Consider the following 25,929-nt stretch of genomic DNA (forward strand, 5'->3'; position numbering starts at 1 on the left):
CACGAGGACAAGAACGTTCCTCTCGCTTGACACTCACAACCCATCCCACTCACACAGTTGCAAAGTACATCTTTTAAAAATCCCTGGCAGGGATGTTGACATAGGCACAGCCAGACAAATAAAGGGGTGGTGGACAGAGCAGAGTGGATGCAGAGAGGAACTTAAGGCGGTTGTTGTTTCACTCTAGAACAGATCCACACATTCAGACCTCAACACCACAGCACCCTCACAGAGGAGAAGAAGGGCCAGAGAGCTGTATGTGCACTTTGCAGGCCCAGGCAACAGAACGGACACAACTATTAAAGCTATTATCATCAAAATAAATACAGCTGTTCACTAGGTGAAACAGAAAGACAGTGAGGGGGAGCACCCGAAGAGAAAACTTTACCGTTAGTCGGAGTGTGAAACCACAGTGGACGTGAAGGCTAGAGGGGCCCCAGTAAGAGAAACATGTCTAGCAGGCTGACTGACTGGCTGACTGAGGCCTGGTCTGGCACTGACCCTATCCATAGAAAACTAAACCTCAGACACAACACAATATCAGCTATACAACCATTCATATTAGGATCTGGAAAGAAACAAGGCAAAGTACCACCGCTGATGAACAGATGAGTCTTAGGATTTCTGGAAGGCTTGTGTTCCTAATAATAGCAGAGATCACTGGAAGAAGCAGAGAAACCCCACTGGGAGCATCAACTGATTTTAAGAGAGGGCACTTATGACAAATGGACTTTCAGGCTTCCCAAGTAACACTTAGTCAGGAGAGGGACTTGCTCTTTAACCAGTGTCAGTGGGCCCTCACACTGGCCAACGCATAAAGGCACTGAGAGGATAATAGGTTTGTTGCTAGCCCTAGAAAATGAACAGTAATACATTCATAGCTCACAGGTATCTGAATCGCAATCCCCAAAATATTCCAAACTTATCAGTACAATAATAAAATGTAAAAAAGGGTGGACCCTTTTTGGGGGGGGGTCTATGGCTACGGCTTTTTACCCCCCACCACTTAAAAAGGCCATTCAGAAGTGATCCTCCACAACTTAGTGCCTGCGTGTGTAGAGACACCCTGGCATGGGACCCAAATGCCTCTCACTGTGAGTGTGTGTGTAAGGGCTGTTGCTTGTGCTCAAGCTAGCTTAAAGAACACTGAAAAAGTGACTAACCAAAGACATCCCCCCTAAAGCCTCTGAAATGCTCACACAGACACACACACGAATGCATGCATAGACAGGAATATTCCTACAGAGAAATTAACTCCAGCAGAGATGAGGGGGAGGGGAGGAGTGTTGTGCCGGGTAAGAGTGTGTGAGTGGGGAGGAAGGAGAGGAGGAGGGAAGTATTGGGTTTGCAATGGCTAGAAGTGAGGCGAGAGGGGGAGGAGAGTGGTCGCATTCCACAGTTCTGCACACAGGCTGCTCTGCTGCTCTCCATAACAAACATATATAATACATCTCTTGCCAGTCCCAGGCCAGCTCCTCTAGTCTGGTCCTCCAGTCCAGTTCAGGTTAGCGGGACAGTGGCATAGCTGCTCTGACCTCATCCTCTCTCCTCCCTCGTCCTGTTCCTCCATTCTCCAGCAAATAGTGAAAGTGTGTGTTCTATTGTTATTCTGTGGTTTCTCTCTGTAGCTCTGCTACAGCTCCACCTCCCCAGTGGGGGTCCAGGGGCTGAGGAGAGACAGCAGCCCAGCACCGGCCCCGCCGCGGTCCTCTGCGCTGCAGGCTTCCTGTCACGTGGCCGTGGTCTCCAGGCAGCTCTGTAGTTTGCGGACGGTCAACTCGTCCAGAGAGAACAGGTCAAAGTCAAAGGTGGTGTTGGTCACGTTGAAGTGGCCCGTCTCCTCGATCAGATTCACTATCTGGGGAGGAGAGGAAAGGAGGGTAATACCTGGGCTTCGATGAACATAAAATCACATTGAACATACAAAATAGCGTGAACTGTGACATGATAACAGAGGACTAAAAAGTTTGTTTTACAACACATGTATACGCCACACACTTACATATGTGAACATAACACAACCACACACATACCTGCTGTAGGACGTTGCGCTCCCTCAGAGCCATTAGTCTGCGGTGGAGGTCCACCAACTCCTCTGTGTAGGCCTGAAGAGGATAGTGGAGAACTGCTTAGTGAGTTAACCATTATTAAAACCGGTCCATTCAGTATGTGATTTCTGATTAACCAGTGCTGTCTACTGCATCTGAGTGAGTTGTACACCATGAAGAATGTGGAGTGACAAGCTGGTAGTGACATCTAGAATAGTGGTGATAAAGCAGTACTGTAGAATTTGAACTAGAGTATATTGAACACTGCACTGGTAATATAATTACTTGATACAGATGTTTGAACACAAGAGAAATAAGAAAAAAGGTAATAAAGTGTGAATATTTACCCTTCCTACCTTGTCGTATCCCTTCTTCAGCACCTTCTCTGGGCGGCTGCAGATGTCTGGGCTCTTCCTGCCCAAGACCTGCTCAGACAACACAGAGAGAGAGAGGTGGAGGGGGAGGACAGAGGGATAAACAGATAGAACACAGAGAGAGGTGGAGGGGGAGGACAGAGGGATAAACAGATAGAACACAGAGAGAGGTGGAGGGGGAGGACAGAGGGATAAACAGATAGAACACAGAGAGAGGTGGAGGGGAGGACAGAGGGGAAAACGGATCAGAATGGGAAGGATGGTGCTTTAGGAGAGCAAATATTGATACCACACAGTGTGGTGCTGGGAACACTTGTGGTGCTGGGAATACAGAACCCACTGCTTAGCCATCAATGATAACTACCGTTAATGACTGAAACGTCAACACAGTACATGTGCAGAAGGTAAAGTTGGTTGCGTGAGTAACAATCCTTAATGATGCCACTTCATCAGAGCGACAATGGAGAAAGCCGTCCTGGGAGAGATCCTCAGAGTCTGTGTTTTACCTTGTTATTGGAGGAGCTGTGTTTCTGTGGAGGCGGCGCCGGGTCTCGACTGGGGCGGTGCGAGCTTTCACTGCTGTCACTCTCGCTGTCCAGGCTCAGTCTGACAGGGAACAGGAGGGCAAAGGTCAGACAGCGCTCATTGTGCCCTGTTTAGTGCAGGGAGCCTGGGTTTGTGGGTGGGAACACATGTTTTGGTGAAGGGATTAGCTTCAAATCTGGGTTTGTGTTCACTCAACTCCGACTATATAAATCTTTACAGATTTCCTTAAAAAACAATGTAACACCTATAAACAACAGCGAACACATGTATGGGCTTATGTGCTACAAATACTGACCCACTGTGTCTCATCACACAAACATCCATAGCTAAAGATAACCAGTGAAAACTCATTGGAGAAGCATCATAGGTGAAAAGAAAGAGAGCAACAAACTTGGAGATATATGGAGCATTAGAGAGAGAATGAGAAAGGAGAGACACAGAATCTTACCGAGAGTCACGGTTGGGCGGGTTGGTCTTGACAGGCGTCCCTTCCTCTGAGCTGCTGTCATCATCATCTGACCCCTCTGACTGTAGGTCCTCCACCATAGAGCGCAGCGGGCCTCGAGTAGATTTACACACCAATAGAGAACATTTGCTAAAATGTACATGTACGCATCACAACCATCAACTAAACATCTGGATAGCATAGTCTAAAATAAAAACAAACATTAAATCTCCAATGGATGTAGATCCCAGTCAAGAGATGGTCATAGAGGACTTACCTTGGCCTTGTTTCTGTCCAGGCTCAAAATCAGACTCTGAGCTGGAGTCAGAGCTGGAGCTGGAGTTAGAGGGACTGGAGGGGACTGACTGCTCTGATTTGGAGGAGGCTTCATCCTCAGAGTTGGAGTCGTCAGACTCAGGCAGTTTCTTGGGCTCCTTGGCCTCCTGAGTGTCGGCCTTGCTGCTCTTGGGCCAGCGGCCTTTCTCCTTGGGGGGTTTCTTCTCTGGGTAGCCTGGGATGACTGAAGATGATGACGAGACCCGGGGAGAGGCTCCAGTGAAGGGCACTGCAGCTGCCCCCTTAGATCCCTCTGATCTGCCCTTCTTTGGCTTCTTGGCACTGGGTTTGGGAGACTCCGCGGTGGAAGGCCGCTTCCCAGGGGCTTTGGGCTCCAGTGGGCCCCCTCCCCCAGTCCCCCCTCCTTTGGGGGACATGCCCTCTATCTTGGCCTCCTTCAGTGTGAGTTTGGGCTCTTTGAAGGCGGCCTTGGGAAGGACCTTGCCCTCGTCTTTCACTTTGATCTCCGCTGGCTTCTTGGAAGAGGAGGATGAGGGCTCACGGGCACTCTTGCTGCTGCCCCCTCCTCCCCCGTCGCGGTCACTGTCACCCTTTGACGCAGCCTTGCTCTCAGAGTCTTTGCGGGGGCGTTCGCGGTGCTCCTTGGTCAGCTTGTGGGGCTTGGGCCCTTTACTGCTACCTCCACTGCCCTCTTTACTGGGCTCCTAAAGACAAGGACAATAGGATGATATTAAACACACAATCACTTTCAAATGGTGTGTTGGTATGGAATAATACGTAGAGTGAAGTAGGGCCCATACGCTCCACCACATACACATCTTTATTTGTTGACAATCAAGAAAGCTAAGAGCATTTAAGTGTGCTTTACTCTCTCTATATTGTCTACACTGAGTGTACAAAATATTAAGGACACCTGCTCTTTCTATGACAGACTGACCAGGTGAAAGCTATGATCTCTTATTGATGTCACTTGTTTAATCCACTTCAAAATCAGTGTAGATGAAGGGGAGGAGACCGGTTAAAAGAAGGATTTTTAACTTGAGACAACTGAGACAGATTGTGAATAAGCAAGACAAAAGATTTAAGTGCTTTTGAACAGGGTATTGTAGTAGGTGCCAGGCACACCGGTTTGTGTCAAGAACTGCACGCTGCTGGGTTTTTCGCGCTCAACAGTTTCCCATGTGTATCAAGAATGGTCCACCACCCAAAGAACATCCAGCCAACTTGACAACTGAGCGAAGCATTGGGGCTCCCGAGTGGCGCAGCAGTCTAAAGCACTGCATCTCAGTGCTAGAGGAGTCACTACAGACCCTGGTTCGATTCCAGGCTGTATCACAACCGGCCGTGATTGGGAGTCCCATAGGGCTGCGCACAATTGGCCCGGGTTAGGGCCGTCAATGAAAATAAGAATTTGTTCTTAACTGACTTGCCTAATTAAATAAAGGTAACATTTTTAAAATTGGAGTCAACATGGGCCAGCATCCCTGTGGAATGCTTTAGAGACCGTGTAGAGTCCATTGCCCGACGAATTGATGCTGTTCTGAGAGCAAAAGAGAGGGGGGGGGTGTGCAACTCAATATTAGGAAGGTGTCCTTAATGTTTGGAACACTCAGTGATACAGTATATACATCAGTGGAGCCTCCTCAAGGGAGGACCATCCTCCTCAGTGAATTTCATAAAAATAAAATTGTAAAACACTATTTAAAAAATCCTTTGATAAAACTATACTAAATACACTGCTCAAAAAAATAAAGGGAACACTTAAACAACACAATGTAACTCCAAGTCAATCACACTTCTGTGAAATCAAACTGTCCACTTAGGAAGCAACACTGATTGACAATAAATTTCACATGCTGTTGTGTAAATGGAATAGACAACAGGTGGAAATTATAGGCAATTAGCAAGACACCCCCAATAAAGGAGTGGTTCTGCAGGTGGTGACCACAGACCACTTCTCAGTTCCTATGCTTCCTGGCTGATGTTTTGGTTACTTTTGAATGCTGGCGGTGCTTTCACTCTAGTGGTAGCATGAGACGGAGTCTACAACCCACACAAGTGGCTCAGGTAGTGCAGCTCATCCAGGATGGCACATCAATGCGAGCTGTGGCAAGAAGGTTTGCTGTGTCTGTCAGCGTAGTGTCCAGAGCATGGAGGCGCTACCAGGAGACAGGCCAGTACATCAGGAGACGTGGAGGAGGCCGTAGGAGGGCAACAACCCAGCAGCAGGACCGCTACCTCCGCCTTTGTGCAAGGAGGAGCACTGCCAGAGCCCTGCAAAATGACCTCCATAAATCTTCAATAATGTTTCAAGCGGAGAATTCCTTTGTCTTTAGAAATGCAATGGAACTAACTCTCACGGGAGCGCGCGAGACTGAGCTCTTGGCACTCTGCCAGACCTCTGGTTGAAACAGCTCTCATTCTCTCCTCCTTCACAAGAGAAGCCTCAAACAAGGTTCTAAAGACTGTTGACATCTAGTGGAAGCCTTAGGAAGTGCAATTGGACCAAATTTCCACTGTATCTTGGATAGGCAAAGAGTTGAAAAACTACAAACCTCAGAATTCCCACTTCCTGGTTGGATTTTGTCTCAGGTTTTTGCCTACCATATGAGTTCTGTTATACTCACAGACATCATTCAAACAGTTTTAGAAACTTCAGTGTTTTCTATCCAAATCTACTAATAATATGCATATCTTAGCTTCTGGGCCTGAGTAGCAGGCAGTTTACTCTGGGCAGCTTATTCATCCAAGCTACTCAATACTGCCCCCCAGCCATAAGAAGTTAAGAACAAATTCTTATTTACAATGACGGCATACAGGGGAACAGTGGGTTAACTGCCTTGTGCAGGGGCAGAACGACAGATTTTCACCTCGTCAGCTTGGGGATTCGAGTAACCGGAACGCTCTAACCACTAGGCTACCTGCCGCCCCATATATCCTTCAGAGAACCCAGCTGATCCATCACGACCCTAATCACTCTACTGTCAATGCACTCTTAGCCAAAGGCCCACCGGAGAACTGCCATTCACCTTGTGTCATTCTTATCATTCCACAACATGCATGTACGTATCCATACGCAAAACATTGATTGTCCACGTAAATACTATGATAATTCAACAAATTTGATGTTTTTAATCATGCCTGTGTATTTGGGATGATCCGTGACCCAGAACATGGAGCGGAAGTCCAGCTGGATTAATGAAAGGATCACATTATATGATTAAAAGCTGGGGGAACAAAAGACACACACAGGGTTTCCCGTCCCTCATCTCAACTGTACTCTACTCTCCTATCCTCTGCTGTATTGACTGGTTGAGCAATACGTTACACATTACTACTCCTTCTTATCAGTGTGGTAGGCGAGGCATGGTGCTAACCTTTGACCCGTGGGAGGTCTTGGTCTTCTTGGGGTCTGAGAAGGCAGACAGTGGGATGGTGGGGAGCATGGGGTAGTCTGGACTAGGCCTCGACACCGCCTCTGTCCCTTCCGGCACCACCATGACCTGAGAGACATAAAAAGGCAGAAGAGTGAGGACAAACAAAAACACGGTACATTCTCTCTTGCCATTCCACTACAACACTCCCCACTCATCCCATATCATCCCACATGCATCCCTTTCCCCATCTTACCCCTCCAGCCTTGACCAGCTTGCGTCTGAACTCCCGTGTGGGGTTGTTAAAGGTGAGTTTCTCACAGCGCAGGTGATTGACAGGGGGGTTCCCCTCCAGGTTCAGGAAGAGGTCATAGTTGAAACACACCTTCTTAGGCTCCTCCTGTGAATAATAATGAGTTCACATATCTAGTCAGCCCTGCGCCGCCGAGCCCTGTTAAGTCCTTATCAGCAGCATATTATCAGCTAACAGTAAGAATAGCCGATACCCTGCCAAGTCAATAACAGGCATATCTGGAGTGCACTCACTGATAAGCACTAACATTCCACATTGGGAGAGAACAGTAGGACATTTTGGTAAACAAACGGATGCTTTCTGATCACCCGCCACTTTCAGAACATGCCAGGAGTCATAGAGTTACAGATAAAGGACAGAGGCCAGTAAAAGAATTCCCAGCAGACATACCAGATAAACGTTAGGCCCTTTTAAAACAGGACCTACAGTGACATAAGGAGGTGCAGACAGACAGTACACCAGCCAGACAGACAGTACACCAGCCAGACCAGCAGCCAAAGGCCCATTACTAGCATGACCAGTGTCACCACACACAGCCGCAGTATCACTAGCATGACCAGTGTTGGGTCTGCAGTCCAAACACTATCCCCTCAGCCCTCAAATTAAGTAGACACTTCTGATGACATCTAACAATATACAAGGGGCGAGGGAGGAAGGAATGACTTTTAAATGGACCGCCCTTGCCAGGAAATTCGTCACTTGTTCATCCCGCGATGATTGTGTTTTCAGCCACCGGTAGCTTGTGAGTGCTTGTGAGTGCTTTATATGCCCTACAGTCTATTATGATTGCATATCTACTGACATTAAATATATAATTATTAATATACACCTACTGTATGATAGCTAGCAAATTATTTAGCTAACTAACGTTAGCCTGCCTAGCTGGAACTTCTGAAGGAAAATGTTTTATTTCTACAATTTCCAAAACCTAACTAAACAAAAACATCATTACTTTTACGAGACGTGTTTGTGCCGTCATGTGCATTAGTAGCACAATTTAACTTATGTTCATTCGTTTTTACACTTGTATATAGACTCCATATTGAAATTTTTGGCTGACTTTTCTTAGCGGATGTACAATCGTCACAAACTGAATTATGGGGAGTTTCAGGCCCCGAAGTGAACACAATTGTACACTCGCAAACTCAACTAAAAACGAGGGCTGAGGGGCTTATGCTGCAAACTTCCCTTGTTTGGCTAATCATTTGGATTCCAACAAGGGCATAAGGCGAGGGAAAGTGGACGAGGGTGTCTCCACACACACCGCAGCCCTGGTGTCTCCACACACACTGTCACATGACTAAAAGCAGCAAATGAACCACGTGCGCACATTGAATACCAACCAAACGACATGAATATTGATAGACTCAAAGAAAGAAAAACTATTCAGACTGTGCCAATTAATATAAACAAGCCATTGTAGGAGAACTATATCAGATTTGATTTCAGGAAAAGGCTTAGAGCACCAGCGAAAATCTTATCCATTAGGAATCACATGTAACAGTAACCCACATTCTGAGGGATAGTGACACTTAACATAGTACCATTAGGCTGTGACTGAGCTCTCACCTTGTTCTTGAAGTAGACCTCGATAGGCATGAGGAACCCAGCGTAGCCCGACTCCTCCACTTTGTATGGTGGCTCCTTGCATACTGAAGAGACAACACAGGCACATCAGCCACATACATTCAGGTGGATAACATCAATGGTCATTGCTAGAAGGCTAATGGGGAACTAGCTCCAGCCTCCCTGGGAGAGCCAGTCATTACAACCTAAAACTTGTGGGAGCCACCATGGGCAGTAACTAGAGGTCGACCGATTAATCGGAATGGCCGATTAAAATCGGGGCCAATTTCAAGTTTTCATAACAATCGGAAATCGGTATTTTTGGGCGCCGATTTGCCGATTTTTTAAATATATTTTTTTACACCTTTCTTTAATCTTTATTTAACTAGGCAAGTCAGTTAAGAACACATTCTTATTTTCAATGACGGCCTAGGAACGTTCTGCCTCGTTCAGGGCCAGAAGGACAGATTTATAAAAAAAAAAAAAAAAAAAAAAAAAAAAAAAATTGAACTAATTTGCCAGAATTTTACGTAATTATGACAACATTGAAGGTTGTGCAAGGTAACAGACTCATGGATGCCACCCGTTAGATAAAATACGGAACGGAATAAACGTTTTGTTTTCGAGGTGATAGTTTCCGGATTAGTCAAAGGTATATGGTTTAGAGAGAAATAGTCGACGCGTTATAATTCCTGTAATAACTTGCGGCTGAATTTGAAAGGGGTTCCTTCGTTATTTTACCGTTCATGTCTTCCATAGAGAATGTCTTGATCTACTTCAAATAAGGTCTGTGTTTCGTGCAGGCTTAAGCCGCCTCGACGTTTTGATACCCGTGTAAATCTCACTAGGATAAGGTAACGTTTGTCAACATATTTTCATAAATCCACTCAACATTTTTTTTTATCTTCGCTTATATTTAGCCAATATTGATCAGAGTTGCCTTGTCCTATGGATATCTACACAGTTATAAAATTGGCACGGTGATGTAAGCCTACACGAAACACAGACCTTATTTTAAGTGAATCTAAAAATATCCTATGCAATAAATGCAGGTCTGTAATTTTTTATCATAGGTACACTTCAACTGTGAGAGACGGAATCTAAAACAAAATCCAGAAAATCACATTGTATGATTTTTAAGTAATTAATTTGCATTTTATTGCATGACATAAGTATTTGATACATCAGAAAAGCAAAACTTAATATTTGGTACAGAAACCTTTGTTTGCAATTACAGAGATCATACGTTTCCTGTAGTTCTTGACCAGGTTTGCACACACTGCAGCAGGGATTTTGGCCCACTCCTCCATACAGACCTTCTCCAGATCCTTCAGGTTTCGGGGCTGTCGCTGGGCAATACAGACTTTCAGCTCCCTCCAAAGATTTTCTATTGGGATCAGGTCTGGAGACTGGCTAGGCCACTCCAGGACCTTGAGATGCTTCTTACGGAGCCACTCCTTAGATGCCCTGGCTGTGTGTTTCGGGTCGTTGTCATGCTGGAAGACCCAGCCACGACCCATCTTCAATGCTCTTACTGAGGGAAGGAGGTTGTTGGCCAAGATCTCGCGATACATGGCCCCATCCATCCTCCCCTCAATACGGTGCAGTCGTCCTGTCCCCTTTGCAGAAAAGCATCCCCAAAGAATGATGTTTCCACCTCTATGCTTCACGGTTGGGATGGTGTTCTTGGGGTTGTACTCATCCTTCTTCTTCCTCCAAACACGGCGAGTGGAGTTTAGACCAAAAAGCTCTATTTTTGTCTCATCAGACCACATGACCTTCTCCCATTCCTCCTCTGGATCATCCAGATGGTCATTGGCAAACTTCAGACGGGCCTGGACATGCGCTGGCTTGAGCAGGGGGACCTTGCGTGCGCTGCAGGATTTTAATCCATGACGGCGTAGTGTGTTACTAATGGTTTTCTTTGAGACTGTGGTCCCAGCTCTCTTCAGGTCATTGACCAGGTCCTGCCGTGTAGTTCTGGGCTGATCCCTCACCTTCCTCATGATCATTGATGCCCCACGAGGTGAGATCTTGCATGGAGCCCCAGACCGAGGGTGATTGACCGTCATCTTGAACTTCTTCCATTTTCTAATAATTGCGCCAACAGTTGGGCCTTCTCACCAAGCTGCTTGCCTATTGTCCTGTAGCCCATCCCAGCCTTGTGCAGGTCTACAATTTTATCCCTGATGTCCTTACACAGCTCTCTGGTCTTGGCCATTGTGGAGAGGTTGGAGTCTGTTTGATTGAGTGTGTGGACAGGTGTCTTTTATACAGGTAACGAGTTCAAACAGGTGCAGTTAATACAGGTAATGAGTGGAGAACAGGAGGGCTTCTTAAAGAAAAACTAACAGGTCTGTGAGAGCCGGAATTCTTACTGGTTGGTAGGTGATCAAATACTTATGTCATGCAATAAAATGCTAATTAATTACTTAAAAATCATACAATGTGATTTTCTGGATTTTTGTTTTAGATTCCGTCTCTCACAGTTGAAGTGTACCTATGATAAAAAATTACAGACCTCTACATGCTTTGTAAGTAGGAAAACCTGCAAAATCGGCAGTGTATCAAATACTTGTTCTCCCTAATATATATATATATATATATATATATATATATATATATATATATATATATATATATATATATATATATATAAAAATCATCTGATTAATCGGTATCGGCTTTTTTTAATTGGTATCATTTAAAATAAATAAATAAAATTTGTTAGACCTCTACTCTATAGGCCTTCTGTGTGTGTGCACATCACACTACCATAGAATACATGTAACAGTATTGGTTAAGACAAAGTTGTCAAGGTGAATCCTCTCTCCGCTTCCCAGACATAAACAAACAAAGTAATCACAGAACCAGTTTGAGGCAAGTTCATTTGTATGTGTGTGTGTGTGTGTGTGTGTGTGTGTGTGTGTGTGTGTGTGTGTGTGTGTGTGTGTGTGTGTGTGTGTGTGTGTGTGTGTGTGTGTGTGTGTGTGCGCGCATGCATGAGTATGCTTTGTCCGACCCACCTCTCTTGGGTTTGGGGAAGCTCTCATGGAGCCGGAAGACAACCTTCTCCACAAAGTGCTGTATGTCCCCAGTCTCAGGCCCTCGCACAAACACCATCCAGTCGTGGGTAAAGCCCTCCGAGGTCACCTTCTTCCTCAACTGGGCTCGGTGTCCTAGCTCCAGCTTCACCTGCACTGTGCACTGCAGACACAAGGCCAGACATAAAGTGCCTTCAGAAAGTATTCCCACCCCTTTTACTTTTTCCACATTTTGATGTTAGAGCCCAAATTTAAAATGGATTTTAAAAAATAAATTTAAAAAATTGTCGCTGGCCTACACACAATAACCCATAATGTTAAACTGGAATTATGTTAATTAAAAAATATTTTTTTAATTAAAAATGAAAAGCTGAAATGTCTTGAGTCAAGTAAGTATTCAACCCCTTTATTATGGCGAGTCTAAATAAGTTCAGGAGTCAAAATGTGCTTAAGTCACATAATAAATTGCATGGACTCACTGTGTGCAATAAGTGTTCAACATGATTTTTGAATGACTAGCCTACCTCATCTCTGTATCCCACACACACAATTATCTGTAAGGTCCCTCAGTCGAGCAGTGAATTTCAAACAGATTCAACCAAAAAGACCAGGGAGGTTTTCCAATGCCTCGCAAAGAAGGGTACCTATTGGTAGATGGGTAAAAATAAAAAAGCAGACATTGAATATCCCTTTGAGTATGGTGGAGTTATTAGTTACACGTTGGTGTATCGTATTGACACCCAGTCACTACAAAGATACAGGCGTCCTTCCTAACTCAGTTGCTGGAGAGGAAGGACAATGGTGGCCAATGGTGACTTTAAAACAGTTACAGAGTTTAATGGCTGTGATAGGAGAAAACTGAGGATGGATCAAAAATATTGTAGTAACGCCACAATACTAGCCTAATTGACAGAGTGAAAAGAAGGAAGTCTGTACTAGAGGTCGACCGATTAATCGGAATGGCCGATTACTTAGGGCCGATTTCAAATTTTCATAACAATCGGTAATCTGCATTTTTGGACACCGATCATGGCCGATTACATTGCACTCCACGAGGAGACTGCGTGGCAGGCTGACTACCGTAATTGCTGGACTATTAAGCGCACCTGAATATAAGCCGCACCCACTGAATTTTTTACAAATATGTATTTTGTACATAAATAAACCGCACATGTCTATAAGCCGCAAGTGCCTACCGGTACATTGAAACAAATGAACTTTACACAGCCTTTAAACGAAACACGGCTTTTAACAAAAATAAATAGGCTTTTAAACGAAACACGGCTTGTAACAAAAATAAAAAATAAATAGCAGTAAACAGTAGCCTACCAAGAAAGTCAAACTTCATTGCGGTGGCGATTGTTATGGCTTTCAGTCGGATCTGCACAGTTCTAACGTCTTATCATCGACTCATTATAAGGCCAAGCTCCCGTGCAGCAGCTCTATTTCCTTTTCCAACAGCCAGATCGATCGCCTTCAACTTGAAAGCTGCATCATATGCATTTCTCTGTGTCTTTGCCATGATGAGGGTGACAAAATGATTACCGTAATCAGAATGATGGCAAGTTTGAGCGCGCTCGATTTACGTCACATTATGTGACGGTGCTCAGTTTTTTGGCAGCATGAATCTTGTGAAAACCGCGAGGTTCATAGCGTGGGAAAAAAGTAGCGGCTTATAGTCCGGAAATTACGGTACCTGTTATGCGAGGGAAGCAAGGAGCCAAGGTAAGGTGCTAGCTAGCATTAAACGTATCTTATAAAAAACAATCAATCTTAACATAATCACTAGTTAACTACATATGGTTGATGATATTATTAGTTTATCTAGCTTGTCCTGCGTTGCATATAATCGATGCTGTGCCTGTTAATTTATCATTGAATCACAGCCTACTTTGCCAAAAGGGTGATTACACAAGCACATTCGCAAAAAAAGCACTATCGTAGCACCAAAGTGTACCTAACCATAAACATCAACGCCTTTCTTAAAATCAATACACAAGTATATATTTTTAAACCTGCATATTTAGTTAATATTGCCTGCTAACATGAATTTCTTTTAACTAGGGAAATTGTGTCACTTCTCTTGCGTTCATTGCACGCAGAGTCAGGGTATATGCAACAGTTTGCGCCGCCTGGCTCGTTGCGAACTAATTTGCCAGAATTTTACGTAATTATGACATAACATTGAAGGTTGTGCAATGTAGCATCAATATTTAGACTTAGGGTTGCCACCCGTTCGATAAAATATGGAACGGTTCCGTATTTCACTGAAAGAATAAACGTTTTGTTTTCGAAATGATAGTTTCCGGATTTGACCATATTAATGACCTAAGGCTCGTATTTCTGTGTGTTATTATATTATAATTAAGTCTATGATTTCATAGAGCAGTCTGACTGAGTGGTGCTAGGCAATTGCAGGCTCGTAAGCATTCATTCAAACAGCACTTTACTGCGTTTGCCAGCAGCTCTTCGCAATGCTTCAAGCATTGCGCTGTTTATGACTTCAAGCCTATCAACTCCTGAGATTAGGCTGGCAATACTAAAGTACCTATTAGAACATCCAATAGTCAAAGGTATATGAAATACAAAATGGTATAGAGAGAAACAGTCCTATAATAACTACAACCTAAAACTTCTTACCTGAGAATATTGAAGACGCATGTTAAAAGGAACCACCGGCTTTCATATGTTCTCATGTTCTGAGCAAGGAACTTAAACGTCAGCTTTTTTACATGGCACGTATTGCACTTTTAATTTCTTCTCCAACACTTTGTTTTTGCATTATTTCAACCAAATTGAACATGTTTCATTATTTATTTGAGACTAAATTGATTTTATTGATGTATTATATTCAGTTAAAATAAGTGTTCATTGTTCATTCAGTATTGTTGTAATTGTCATTATTACAAATATATATATAAAAAAATATATATATAAAAAATAAAATAAAAATAGTCCGATTAATCGGTATCGGCTTTTATTTGTCCTCCAATAAATCGGTATCGGCGTTGAAAAAAATCATAAATCGGTCGACCTCTAGTCTGTACAGAATACAAATATTCCAAAACATGCATCCTGTTTGTAACAAGGCACTAAAGTAATACTTTAAAAAAATGTGGCAAAGCAAATGACTTTTTGTCCTGAATACAAAGTGCAATGTTTGGGGCAAATCCAATACAACACATTACTGAGTACCAAGCATAGTGGTGGCTGCTGTTATGGGTATGCTTGTAAATGGTAAGGACTGGGAAGTATTTCAGGATAACAAAGAAATGGAATGGAGCTAAGCACAGGCAAAATCCTAGAGGAAAACCTGGTTCAGTCTGCATTCCACTAGACACTGGGAAATGAATTCACCTTTCAGCAGGACAATAACCTAAAACACTAGGCCAAATCTATACTAGAGTTGCTTACCAAGAAGACAGTGAATGTTCCGGAGTGGCCAAGAAAGTTTTAACTTAAATCTGCTTGAAAATCTATGGTAAGACTTGAAAATGGTTGTCTAGCAATGATCAACAACCAATGACAGAACTTGAAGAATTATGAAAATAATAAAATGGGCAAATATTGTACAATCCAGATGTACAAAGCTCTTAGAGACTTACCCAGAAAGACTCACAGCTGTAATTTGCTGCCAAAGTTGAATCTAACATGTATTATTACTCAGGGGTGTGAATAGTAATGTAAATGAGATCTTGCTTTTAATTCAATAAATTTGCTAAATTGTCTAAAAACATGTTTTCACTTTGTCAATATGGGGTATTGTGTTAAGATGGATGAGGAAATGTTTTTATCAATTTTGAATTCAGGCAGTAACAACAAAATGTGGAATAAGTCAAGAGGTAGGAATACTTTCTGAAGGCACTGTAGCAAAGAAAAAGTAGGCCTAGCATCTTTATTTTTATTTATTTCACCTTTATTTAACCAGGTAGGCTAGTTGAGAACAAGTTCTCATTTACAACTGCGACCTGGCCAAGATAAAGCAAAGCAGTGCAACACAAACAACACAGAGTTACACATGGAATAAACAAACATACAGTCAATAATATAATAGAAAAAAGTCTATATACAGTGTGTGCAAATGAGGTAGGATAACAGAGGTAAGGCAATAAATAGGCCATAGTCGCAAAATAAATACAATATAGCAATTAAACACTGTCGTGATAGATGTGCAGAAGATGAGTGTACAAGTAGAGATACTGGAGTGCAAAGGAGCAAAATAAATACAATAAATCCCCATAAACAGTATGGGGATGAGGTAGTTGGATGAGCTATTTACAGATGGGCTATGTACAAGCGCAGTGATCTGTGAGCTGCTCTGACAGCTTGTGCTTAAAGCTAGTGAGGGAGATATGAGTCTCCAGCTTCAGTTAAGTTTTGCAGTTTGTTCCAGTCATTGGCAGCAGAGAACTGGAAGGAAAGGCGATCAAAGGAGGAATTGGCTTTGGGGGTGAAATACCTGCTGGAGCGCATGCTACGGGTGGGTGCTGCTATGGTGACCAGTGAGCTGAGATAAGGCGGGACTTTACCTAGCAGAGACTTGTAGATGACCTGGAGCCAGTGGGTTTGGCAACGAATATGAAGCGAGGGCCAGCCAACGAGAGCATACAGGTCGCAATGGTGGGTAGTATATGGGGCTTTGGTGACAAAACGGATGGCACTGTGATAGCGAACTGGATGCAGTCTGAGTAGAGCGTTGGAGGCTATTTTGTAAATGACATCGCCGAAGTCAAGGATCGGTAGGATAGTCAGTTTTACGGGGGTATGTTATGCAGCATGAGTGAAGGATGCTTTGTTGCGAAATAAGAAGCAGATTCTAGATTTAATTTTTGGATTGGAGATGCTTAATGCGAGTCTGGAAGGAGAGTTTACAGTCTAGCCAGACACCTGGGTATTTGTAGTTGTCCACATATTCTAAGTCAGAACTGTCCAGAGTAGTGAGGCTGGACGGGCGGGCAGGTGTGGGCAGCGATCAGTTGAAGAGCATGCATTTAGTTTTACTTGCATGTAAGTGCAGTTGGAGGCCACGGAAGGAGAGTGGCATTGAAGCTCGTCTGGAGGTTAGTTAACACAGTGTCCAAAGAAGGGCCAGAAGTATACAGAATGGTGTCGTCTGCTTAGAGGTGGATCAGAGAATCACCAGCAGCAAGAGCGACATCCTTGATGTATACAGTGAAGAGAGTTGGCCCGATGATTGAACCCTGTGGCACCCCCATAGAGACTGCCAGAGGTCAGGACAACAGGCCCTCCGATTTGACACACTGAACTCCGTCTGAGTAGTAGTTGGTGAACCAGGCGAGGCAGTCATTTGAGAAACCAAGGCTGCTGAGTCTTCCGATAAGGATACGGTGATTGACTGAGTCGAAAGCCTTGGCCAGGTCGATGAAGACGGCTGCACAGTACTGTCTTTTATCGATGGCGGTTATGATATCGTTTAGGACCTTGAGCGTCACTGAAACCAGATTGCATAGCGGAGAAGGTACGGTGGGATTCGAAATGGTCGGTAATCTGTTTGTTAACTTGGCTTTCGAAGACCTTAGAAAGGCAGGGTAGGATAGATATAGGTCTGTAGCAGTTTGGGTCTAGAGTGTCTCCCCCTTTGAAGAGGGGGAAGACCGCGGCAGCTTTCCAATCTATGGGAATCTCAAACGATGCGAAAGAGAGGTTGAACAGACTAGTAATAGGGAATACAACAATGTCGGCAGATCATTTTATTAAGAGACCGTCCAGATTGTCTAGGCCGGCTGATTTGTAGGGGTCCAGATTCTGCAGCTCATTCAGAACATCAGCTATCTGGATTTGGGTGAAGGAGAAATGGGGGAGGCTTGGACAAGTTGCTGTGGGGGGTGCAGAGATGTTGACCGGGGTTGGGGTAGCCAGGTGGAAAGCATGGCCAGCCGTAGAAAAATGCTTATTGAAATTCTCAATTATCGCGGATTTATCGGTGGTGACAGTGTTTCCTAGCCTCAGTGCAGTGGGCAGCTGGAAGGAGGTGCTCTTATTCTCCATGGACTTTACAGTGTCCCAGAACTTGAGTTTGTGCTACAGGATGCAAATTTCTGTTTGAAAGGCTAGCCTTGGGCCTCCCGGGTGGCGCAGTGGTCTAGGGCACTGCATCGCAGCGCTAGCTGTGCCACCAGAGTCTCTGGGTTCGCACCCAGGCTCTGTCGCAGCCAGCCGCGACCGGGAGGTCCGTGGGGCGACGCACAATTGGCCTAGCGTCGTCCGGGTTAGGGAGGGTTTGGCCGGTAGGGATATCCTTGTCTCATCGCGCTCCAGCGACTCCTGTGGCGGGCTGGGCGCAGTGCGCGCTAACCAAGGGGGGCGGGTGCACGGTGTTTCCTCCGACACATTGGTGCGGCTGGCTTCCGGGTTGGCGGCGCGCTGTGTTAAGAAGCAGTGCGGCTTGGTTGGGTTGTGCTTCGGAGGACGCATGGCTTTCGACCTTCGTCTCTCCCGAGCCCATACGGGAGTTGTAGCGATGAGACAAGATAGTAATTACTAGCGATTGGATACCACGAAAATTGGGGAGAAAAGGGGATAAAGTGTATTTATAATAAAATAAAAATATATATATTTTTTTTTAAACTAGCCTTTGCTTTCCTAACTGACTGTGTATATTGGTCCCTAACATACCTGAAAAGTTGCATATCGCGGGGGCTATTCGATGCTAATGCAGTACGCCACAGGATGTTTTTGTGCTGGTCAAGGGCAGTAAGGTCTGGAGTGAACCAAGGGTTATATCTGTTCCTGGTTCTACATTTTTTGAATGGGGCATGTTTATTTAAGATGGTGAGGAAAGCACTTTTAAAGAATAACCAGGCATTCTCTACTGACGGGATGAGGTGAATATCCTTCCAGGATACCCGGGCCAGGTCGATTAGAAAGGCCTGCTCGCTGAAGTGTTTTGGGAGCGTTTGACAGTGATGAGGGGTGGTCGTTTGACCGCAGACCAATTACGGACGCAGGCAATGAGGCAGTGATCGCTGAGATCCTGGTTGAAGACAGCAGCGGTGTATTTGGAGGGCAGGTTGGTTAGGATGATATCTATGAGGGTGCCCGTGTTTACAGATTTGGGTTGTACCTGGTAGGTTCCTTGATAATGTGTGTGAGATTGAGGGCATCAAACTTAGATTGTTGGATGGCCGGGGTGTTAAGCATGTCCCAGTTTGGGTCACCTAACAGCACGAGCTCTGAAGATAGATGGGGGGCAATCAGTTCACATATGGTGTCCAGGGCACAGCTGGGGGCAGAAGGTGGTCTATAGCAAGTGGCAACGATGAGAGACTCGTTTCTGGAAAGGTGGATTTTTAAAAGTAGAAGCTCAAATTGTTTGGGCATAGACCTGGATAGTATGACAGCGCTCTACAGGCTCTCTCTGCAGTAGATTGCAACTCCGCCCCCTTTGGCAGTTCTATCTTGTCGGAAAATGTTATAGTTAGGGATGGAAATTTCAGGGTTTTTGGTGGTGTTCCTAAGCCAGGATTCAGACACGGCTAGGACATCCGGGTTGGCAGAGTGTGCTAAGGCAGTGAATAAAACAAACTTAGGGAGGAGGCTTCTAATGTTAACATGCATGAAACCAAGGATTTTACGGTTACAGAAGTCAACAAATGAGAGCGCCTGGGGAATGGGAGTGGAGCTAGGCACTACAGGGCCTGGATTAACCTCTACATCACCAGAGGAACAGAGGACGAGTAGGATAAGGGTACGGCTAAAGGCTATAAGAACTGGTCGTCTAGAACTTTCGTAACAGAGAGTAAAAGGAGCAGGTTTCTGTGCACGGTAGAATAGATCCAAGGCATAATGTACAGAGAAAAGGTATGGTAGGATGTGAATACCGTGGAGGTAAACCTATGCACTGAGTGACGAGAGAGATTTTGTCTCTAGAAACATAATTTAAACCAGGTGAGGTCACCGCATATGTGGGTGTTGGAACTAAAGGGTTAACCTGTTTGGGATAGGGGGCAGCATTTTCACTTTTGCATGAAATGCGTGCCCAGAGTAAACTGCCTGCTACTCTGTCCCAGATGCTAATATATGCATATTATTAGTAGTATTGGATAAAAAACACTGAAGTTTCTAAAACTGTTTGAATGATGTCTGTGAGTATAACAGAACTCATATGGCAGGTGAAAACCTGAGAAAAATCCAACTAGGAAGTGGGAAATCTGAGGTTGTAGTTTTTCAAAGCTTGGCCTACCGAATATGGGGTTAAGTTGCACTTCCTAAGGCTTCCACTAGATGTCAACCGTCTTTTGTTTCAGGCTTCTGCTATAAAGGAGGGGGGAATGGGAGCTGAATGAGTCATGGGTCTGGCAGAGTGTCTCACGCTCGTGACGCGCGCTGCCCGACAGAGTTAGCTCTCGTTCCAGTGCTTTGCTACAGACAATGGAATTCTCCGGTTGGAACATTATTGATGATTTATGTTAAAAACATCCTAAAGATTGATTCCATACATCGTTTGATATGTTTCTACGACCTGTATCGGAACTTTGAGTTTATGTCTGGACGTAGTGCTCATGAAGATGGATTACTGGGCTGAACACGCTAACAACTAGTGGCTATTTGGACATACATGATGGACTTTATGGAACAAATCAGTCATTTATTGTCGAACTGGAATTCCTGGGAGTGCATTCTGATGAAGATCAAAGGTAAGTGAATATTTATCACGTTATTTCTAACTTCTGTTGACTCCAACATGGCGGATATTTCTTTGGCTGGATTGGGCTCTGAGCGCCGTACTCAGATTATGCTTTTTCCGTAAAGTTTTTTTGAAATCTGACACAGCGGTTGCATTAAGGAGAAGTCTATCTTTAATTCTGCGAATAACACTTGTATCTTTTATCAATGTTTATTATGAGTATTTCTGGGATTTCTGTGGCTATCTGCAAAACCACCGGATGTTTTGGAATCAAAACATAATTGCACGTAACGCGCCAATGTAAACTGAGATTTTTGGATATAAATATGCACATTATCGAACAAAACATACATGTATTGTGTAACATGATGTCCTATTAGTGTCATCTGATGAAGATCAAAGGTTAGTGATTCATTTTATCTATATTTCTGCTTTTTGTGACTCCTATCTTTGGCTGGGAAAATGGCTGTGTGTTCTTTTGACTTGGCTCTGAACTAACATAATCATATGTTGTGCTTTCGCTGTAAAGCCTTTTTGAAATCGGACACGATGGGTAGATTAACAAGATGTTTATCTTTCATTTGCTGTATTGGACTTGTTAATGTGTGAAAGTTACATATTTCTCAAAAATATTTTTAATTTCCCACGCTGCCTTTTCAGCGGAATGTTGTCGAGGGGCTCCGCTAGCAGAACGCCTGCGCTAGAAAAGTTAACTAAGGCGTATTGAGCAGGGCTAGAGGCTCTACAGTGAAATAAGGCAATAATTACTAACCAAAACAGCAATGGACAAGGCATATAGACATTAGGGAGAGGCATGCGTAGCCGAGTGATCATAGGGGCCCAGTGAGTGGCTCGGGCCGGAGACACAGCGATTCAGGCAGCTAGCGGGTCGGGGCTTGCAAGCTAGCAGAAGGGCCTTAGAGGGACGTCGCGACGGAAGAAGTCTGTTGTAGCCCCCTCGTGCTGTTACGTCGGCAGACCAGTCGTCGTGGATCAGCAGGGCTCCGTGTGGTAAAAGGGTCCAGGCCAATTGGCAAAATAGGTATAGTGGCCAAAGAATTTGTCCGATGGGCCACTTAAGCTAGCAGTCCGATATGCTCTAGACAGCTAGCGGGCCGCGGCTAGCAGATGGGCATTCAGGGGACGTTGCGACGGAGGAGCCAGTTGATAAACCCCCTTGTGCGAATTACGTCGGTAGTCCAGTCGTGATGGGTCGGCGGGGGGGTCTAGGCCAATTGACAAAATAGGTATTGTAGCCCAAGGAGTGGCTGATGGACCTCTTCGGCTAGCCGTGAGATGGGCCTAGCAAAGGCTAGCTCCAGGCTAATTGCTTCGGGACAGAGACGTTAGCCAGGAGTGGCCACTCGGATAGCAGCTAGCTAGCTGCGATGGTCCAGGTGAAAAGGTCCAGAGCTTGTGGTAGGAATCCGGAGATATGGAGAAAAATAAGTCCGATTTGCTCTGGTTTGAGTCGCACTGTGCAGACTGGCGAGAGTTGTCCGGGCTAATGGTAGCTGATGACCGCTAGCAGTGGCTAGCTGACTACTAGCTAGTCTTCTCTAGGATAGGGGGCAGCATTTTCACGTTTGGATGAAAAGCATACCCAAATTCAACTGCCAGCTACTCATCCCCAGAAGATAAATCAAATCAAATTTTATTTGTCACATACACATGGTTAGCAGATGTTAATGCGAGTGTAGCAAAATGCTTGTGCTTCTAGTTCCGACAATGCGGTAATAACCAAAGATATGCATATTATTAGTAGATTTGGATATAAAACACTCTGAAGTTTCTAAAACTGTTTGAATCATGTATGTGAGTATAACAGAACTTATTTAGCAGGCGAAACCCCGAGGACAAACCATTCAGATTTTTTTTTTTTTTAGGTCACTTTCAATGGGTTTTCATTGGGAATCTAGATTTCTAATTGACCTTCTTGCAGTTCCTAACGCTTCCATTGGATGTCAAAAGTCTTTAGAAATTGGTTGAGGTTTTTTCCTTTGTGTAATGAAGAAGTACGGCCATCTTGAACGAGAGTCACTTGAAGTGTACTGTTAGATAGAGGCGCGTGACCAGAAAGCTAGCTACAGTTTGTTTTAATCCTGTATTTTACACAGATCATCCAGTCTTCAATTTTATCGATTATTTACGTTAAAAAAAATACCTAAAGTTGTATTACAAAAGTAGTTTGAAATGTTTTGGCAAAGTTTACAGGTAACTTTTTAGATATTTTGTAGTAACGTTGCACAAGTTGGAACCGGTGTTTTTCTGGATCAAACGCGCCAAATAAATGGACATTTTGGATATATATCGACGGAATTAATCGAACAAAAGGACCATTTGTGATGTTTATGGGACATATTGGAGTGCCAACAACAGAAGCTCGTCAAAGGTAAGGCATGAATTATATTGTTATTTCTGCGTTTTGTGTCACACCTGCAGGGTTGAAATATGCTTCTCTCTCTTTGTTTACTCTGTTGCTATTCTCAGATAATAGCATCGTTTGCTTTCGCCGAAAAGCCTATTTGAATTCTGACATGTTGGCTGGATTCACAACAAGTGTAGCTTTAATTTGGTATCTTTCATGTGTGATTTCATGAAAGTTTGATTTTATAGTAATTTATTTGAATTTGGCGCTCTGCATTTTTACTGGCTTTGGGCCAAGTGGGACGTTAACTTCTCTGGGATATGTGGGACGCTATCTGGCTAGCTTTTGTTGGGGGTTCCGGTTCAAAAGTAAAGAAAATAGCAGACCCATACCACATTGGGTGAGGCAGATTGCAGGAGAGTATGTTGAGGTTAAGAAAAATATATGCGAAGATATAAAAAAGACATACACGGGACACGACGAGGACAAAAGACATCTGACTGCTACGCCATCTTGGTTATCACATCTAAAATTCATCACAAGTTGTTTCTTTCTGACCATTTTATTGAAAACAATCACAGTAAGTCACTTAATTGTTACCCACAAATTATATGACATTGAGTAAAAACAGCTGCATTGCAAAGGAAAATAATTCCATACTACAATTTCAAAAAGTTTGTTGTTCCGAGATGACAGACTACATAGACTGTGATTCGTTTCCAAGAAAAATGTTAGTAGTTGGACGGACATCCAATTGACATGCTGCAGTGACCAGGAGGGGGGGGGGCGGAGAAGGCACTTTATGTCCATGCCTGAAGAATGTGGGGATTTGGCCCCTTCTTTCCGCAGTGCTCATGAGCTGTGACTGAGTGGAGAGATTAGGGGACAGGATTGAGATGAGCTGGTCTGGCACTCTCAGCCTCACACACCCCCTCCCTGGCGTCTCGCCCGGCCATTCTGTGGCGGTAATGCCCTTTAACTCCAGACGCTACCACACCCTGGGTCAGTGCAGCAGCCATGGAGCCCCTCCACATCAACCAACCAGCTCCCAAGGATCACTGGCCATCACCAAATACAGCTAAGAGACAACCCGCAATTCATACACTGACCCTCACAGATCATAACAAAATAGTTCTGAGATTGTTGACATTGACTTATGCAATAAAGATTCTTGATTCATGACAAAAGAATTCACAGAGGCAGAATGACATTCAATAATTTAATTTGGTTTACTTCCCACTTCCCAGCAAGAACAAGATAACAAAATACAAGATCACTGTGGCAAGTGAACCACCCTAGGAAATGAACTCCTTGGCAGACAAGCAGGCTCTTACAACAATGAACCCCCACGTGCCATGAAAATAACATGACCAAGGAAAAATAATCTTAGTCTCCTTTGATGAGGCACACAGACAATGAAAACAGACTACTCCATCAACAGAACAGACACACCTGCAGAACTTTGAGCTCTGTATGGGTGGACAGGCCCCACCAGACACCACAGCCCTTACAGAGATCATACTCTAGTCTACTCCAATTACAAAGCATGCAACTATCCCACCACTATCTGGTTTGAACATGACCATCGCTGGTGTATTATTGTGAATTGAACTGTGATTTTGATAATAGCACAATTCGTTCAATGACAGAGCACAGACGTTATGATGCACAACACCATCTCCTGAAATAAGGAATGTAGCCAGAGGGCAGTTTTAGCAAAACCAAATAATTGTGGTCTAGATTTCAGACTATAGAGACAAAACTTGAAATGCACAAAAATACAATGACTATCTTCTTAGATGTTTCATGGTTGTTGATGATGGATAGTTTTATATTTTTTTGCCACTATGGGTAATCAGGCTAAAAATATGAGTCCTTGTCACGGAATTCCATTCTTCAAAGGGGTAACACCGGACAGTGACATGTTCCGACAAGTTCATGCCATGAGTCACTGACTTTGATATGGAAATAGAGTTTGCATTCTCATGATCAGCATGCATTCAAACTCCTACCTAGAGTAACAGCGGAATTACTGACATTGTATTTTGAAAAAATAAGATGGACATCGATGTGGACATAGTTCATGGATGTTCTTTCATGTTTTCACCCAACCAACCACAGTATCCAGTTAGCTGTTAAGCACGCAATTAGTATCTACGATATTCAAATATCTTCATTCGTGCACAATCTTTGCCTTTAAACTGGTGATGTGATTCCCGCTTTTCAATTCCTCGCCGCTAGATACACACCCCTCCACCACCCAGACCTGGAAAGATCAATCCTTTCCACCGGTGCCTTGTAGTGAAGGGCCGCGAGAGCGTCCCTAACAGGTAGCTCGAGCTAAATTAGGTTACGAACCGGGTAAGGAGTGAGTATGTCTTACTTTCACAATATATTATGCCATAATACACAAGCAAGCAAGAAATCCCTTTGTATGCCCGTCTGATTGTGTGGCTAGCTAGCAATGCTGAGTGAGGCTAACGTTAGCCAGCTCGCTATGTCAAATAAAGATGTGTGCGAGTGTGGCTAGCTAGCAAAGCGCGTGAGCCAACTATGAGTTCGATTAGCAGGATTTTTTTTGAGCACCAGGCATTCATTTCTGTCCCGGGCGCAGCCTTCTAGCATTCTTTCGGTTAGAAGTTCAGGATTCACGAGGGGACATAAAAGTAACTTTACCTGATTCTCCATGATTCTGTGGCTTCAGTGATTGTTCTATTTATTTACAGCGGCGTTTCGCGATAGGTTGTTCCCTGCACCTCATTGTGTGTCAAATTCAGCCTAAAACCGGAAGCCAGACAGCACCCCTCCCCTTCCAGACGGCTGCTGGCAAGCAACCAAAACAGAAAGCTTTCTTATCCAATCAGATAGGCAAAAGTTTAAGTAGTTTGTATTGAACCAACCATAGCA

At 44.1% G+C, this 25,929-nt stretch overlaps 1 protein-coding gene across 1 annotated transcript; it reads right to left on the reverse strand.

Annotated features, from left to right (window-relative positions):
• Positions 1–25,775, reverse strand: LOC120054822 (protein ENL-like). Its single transcript, XM_039002467.1, has 11 exons — positions 25,699–25,775; positions 11,990–12,170; positions 8,967–9,049; positions 7,341–7,484; positions 7,088–7,213; positions 3,691–4,414; positions 3,417–3,528; positions 2,929–3,028; positions 2,396–2,473; positions 2,034–2,105; positions 1–1,858 (listed from the first exon to the last, which is right to left on the reverse strand). The coding sequence occupies exons 1-11, from the start codon at positions 25,708–25,710 to the stop codon at positions 1,730–1,732; spliced, it is 1,761 nt and encodes a 586-aa protein (XP_038858395.1). The 5' UTR covers positions 25,711–25,775; the 3' UTR covers positions 1–1,729.
• Between the last annotated feature and the right edge of the window lie 154 nt (positions 25,776–25,929).

This window comes from Salvelinus namaycush, chromosome 10 (genome assembly GCF_016432855.1).
Source record: "Salvelinus namaycush isolate Seneca chromosome 10, SaNama_1.0, whole genome shotgun sequence".
Lineage (NCBI taxonomy): Eukaryota > Metazoa > Chordata > Actinopteri > Salmoniformes > Salmonidae > Salvelinus > Salvelinus namaycush.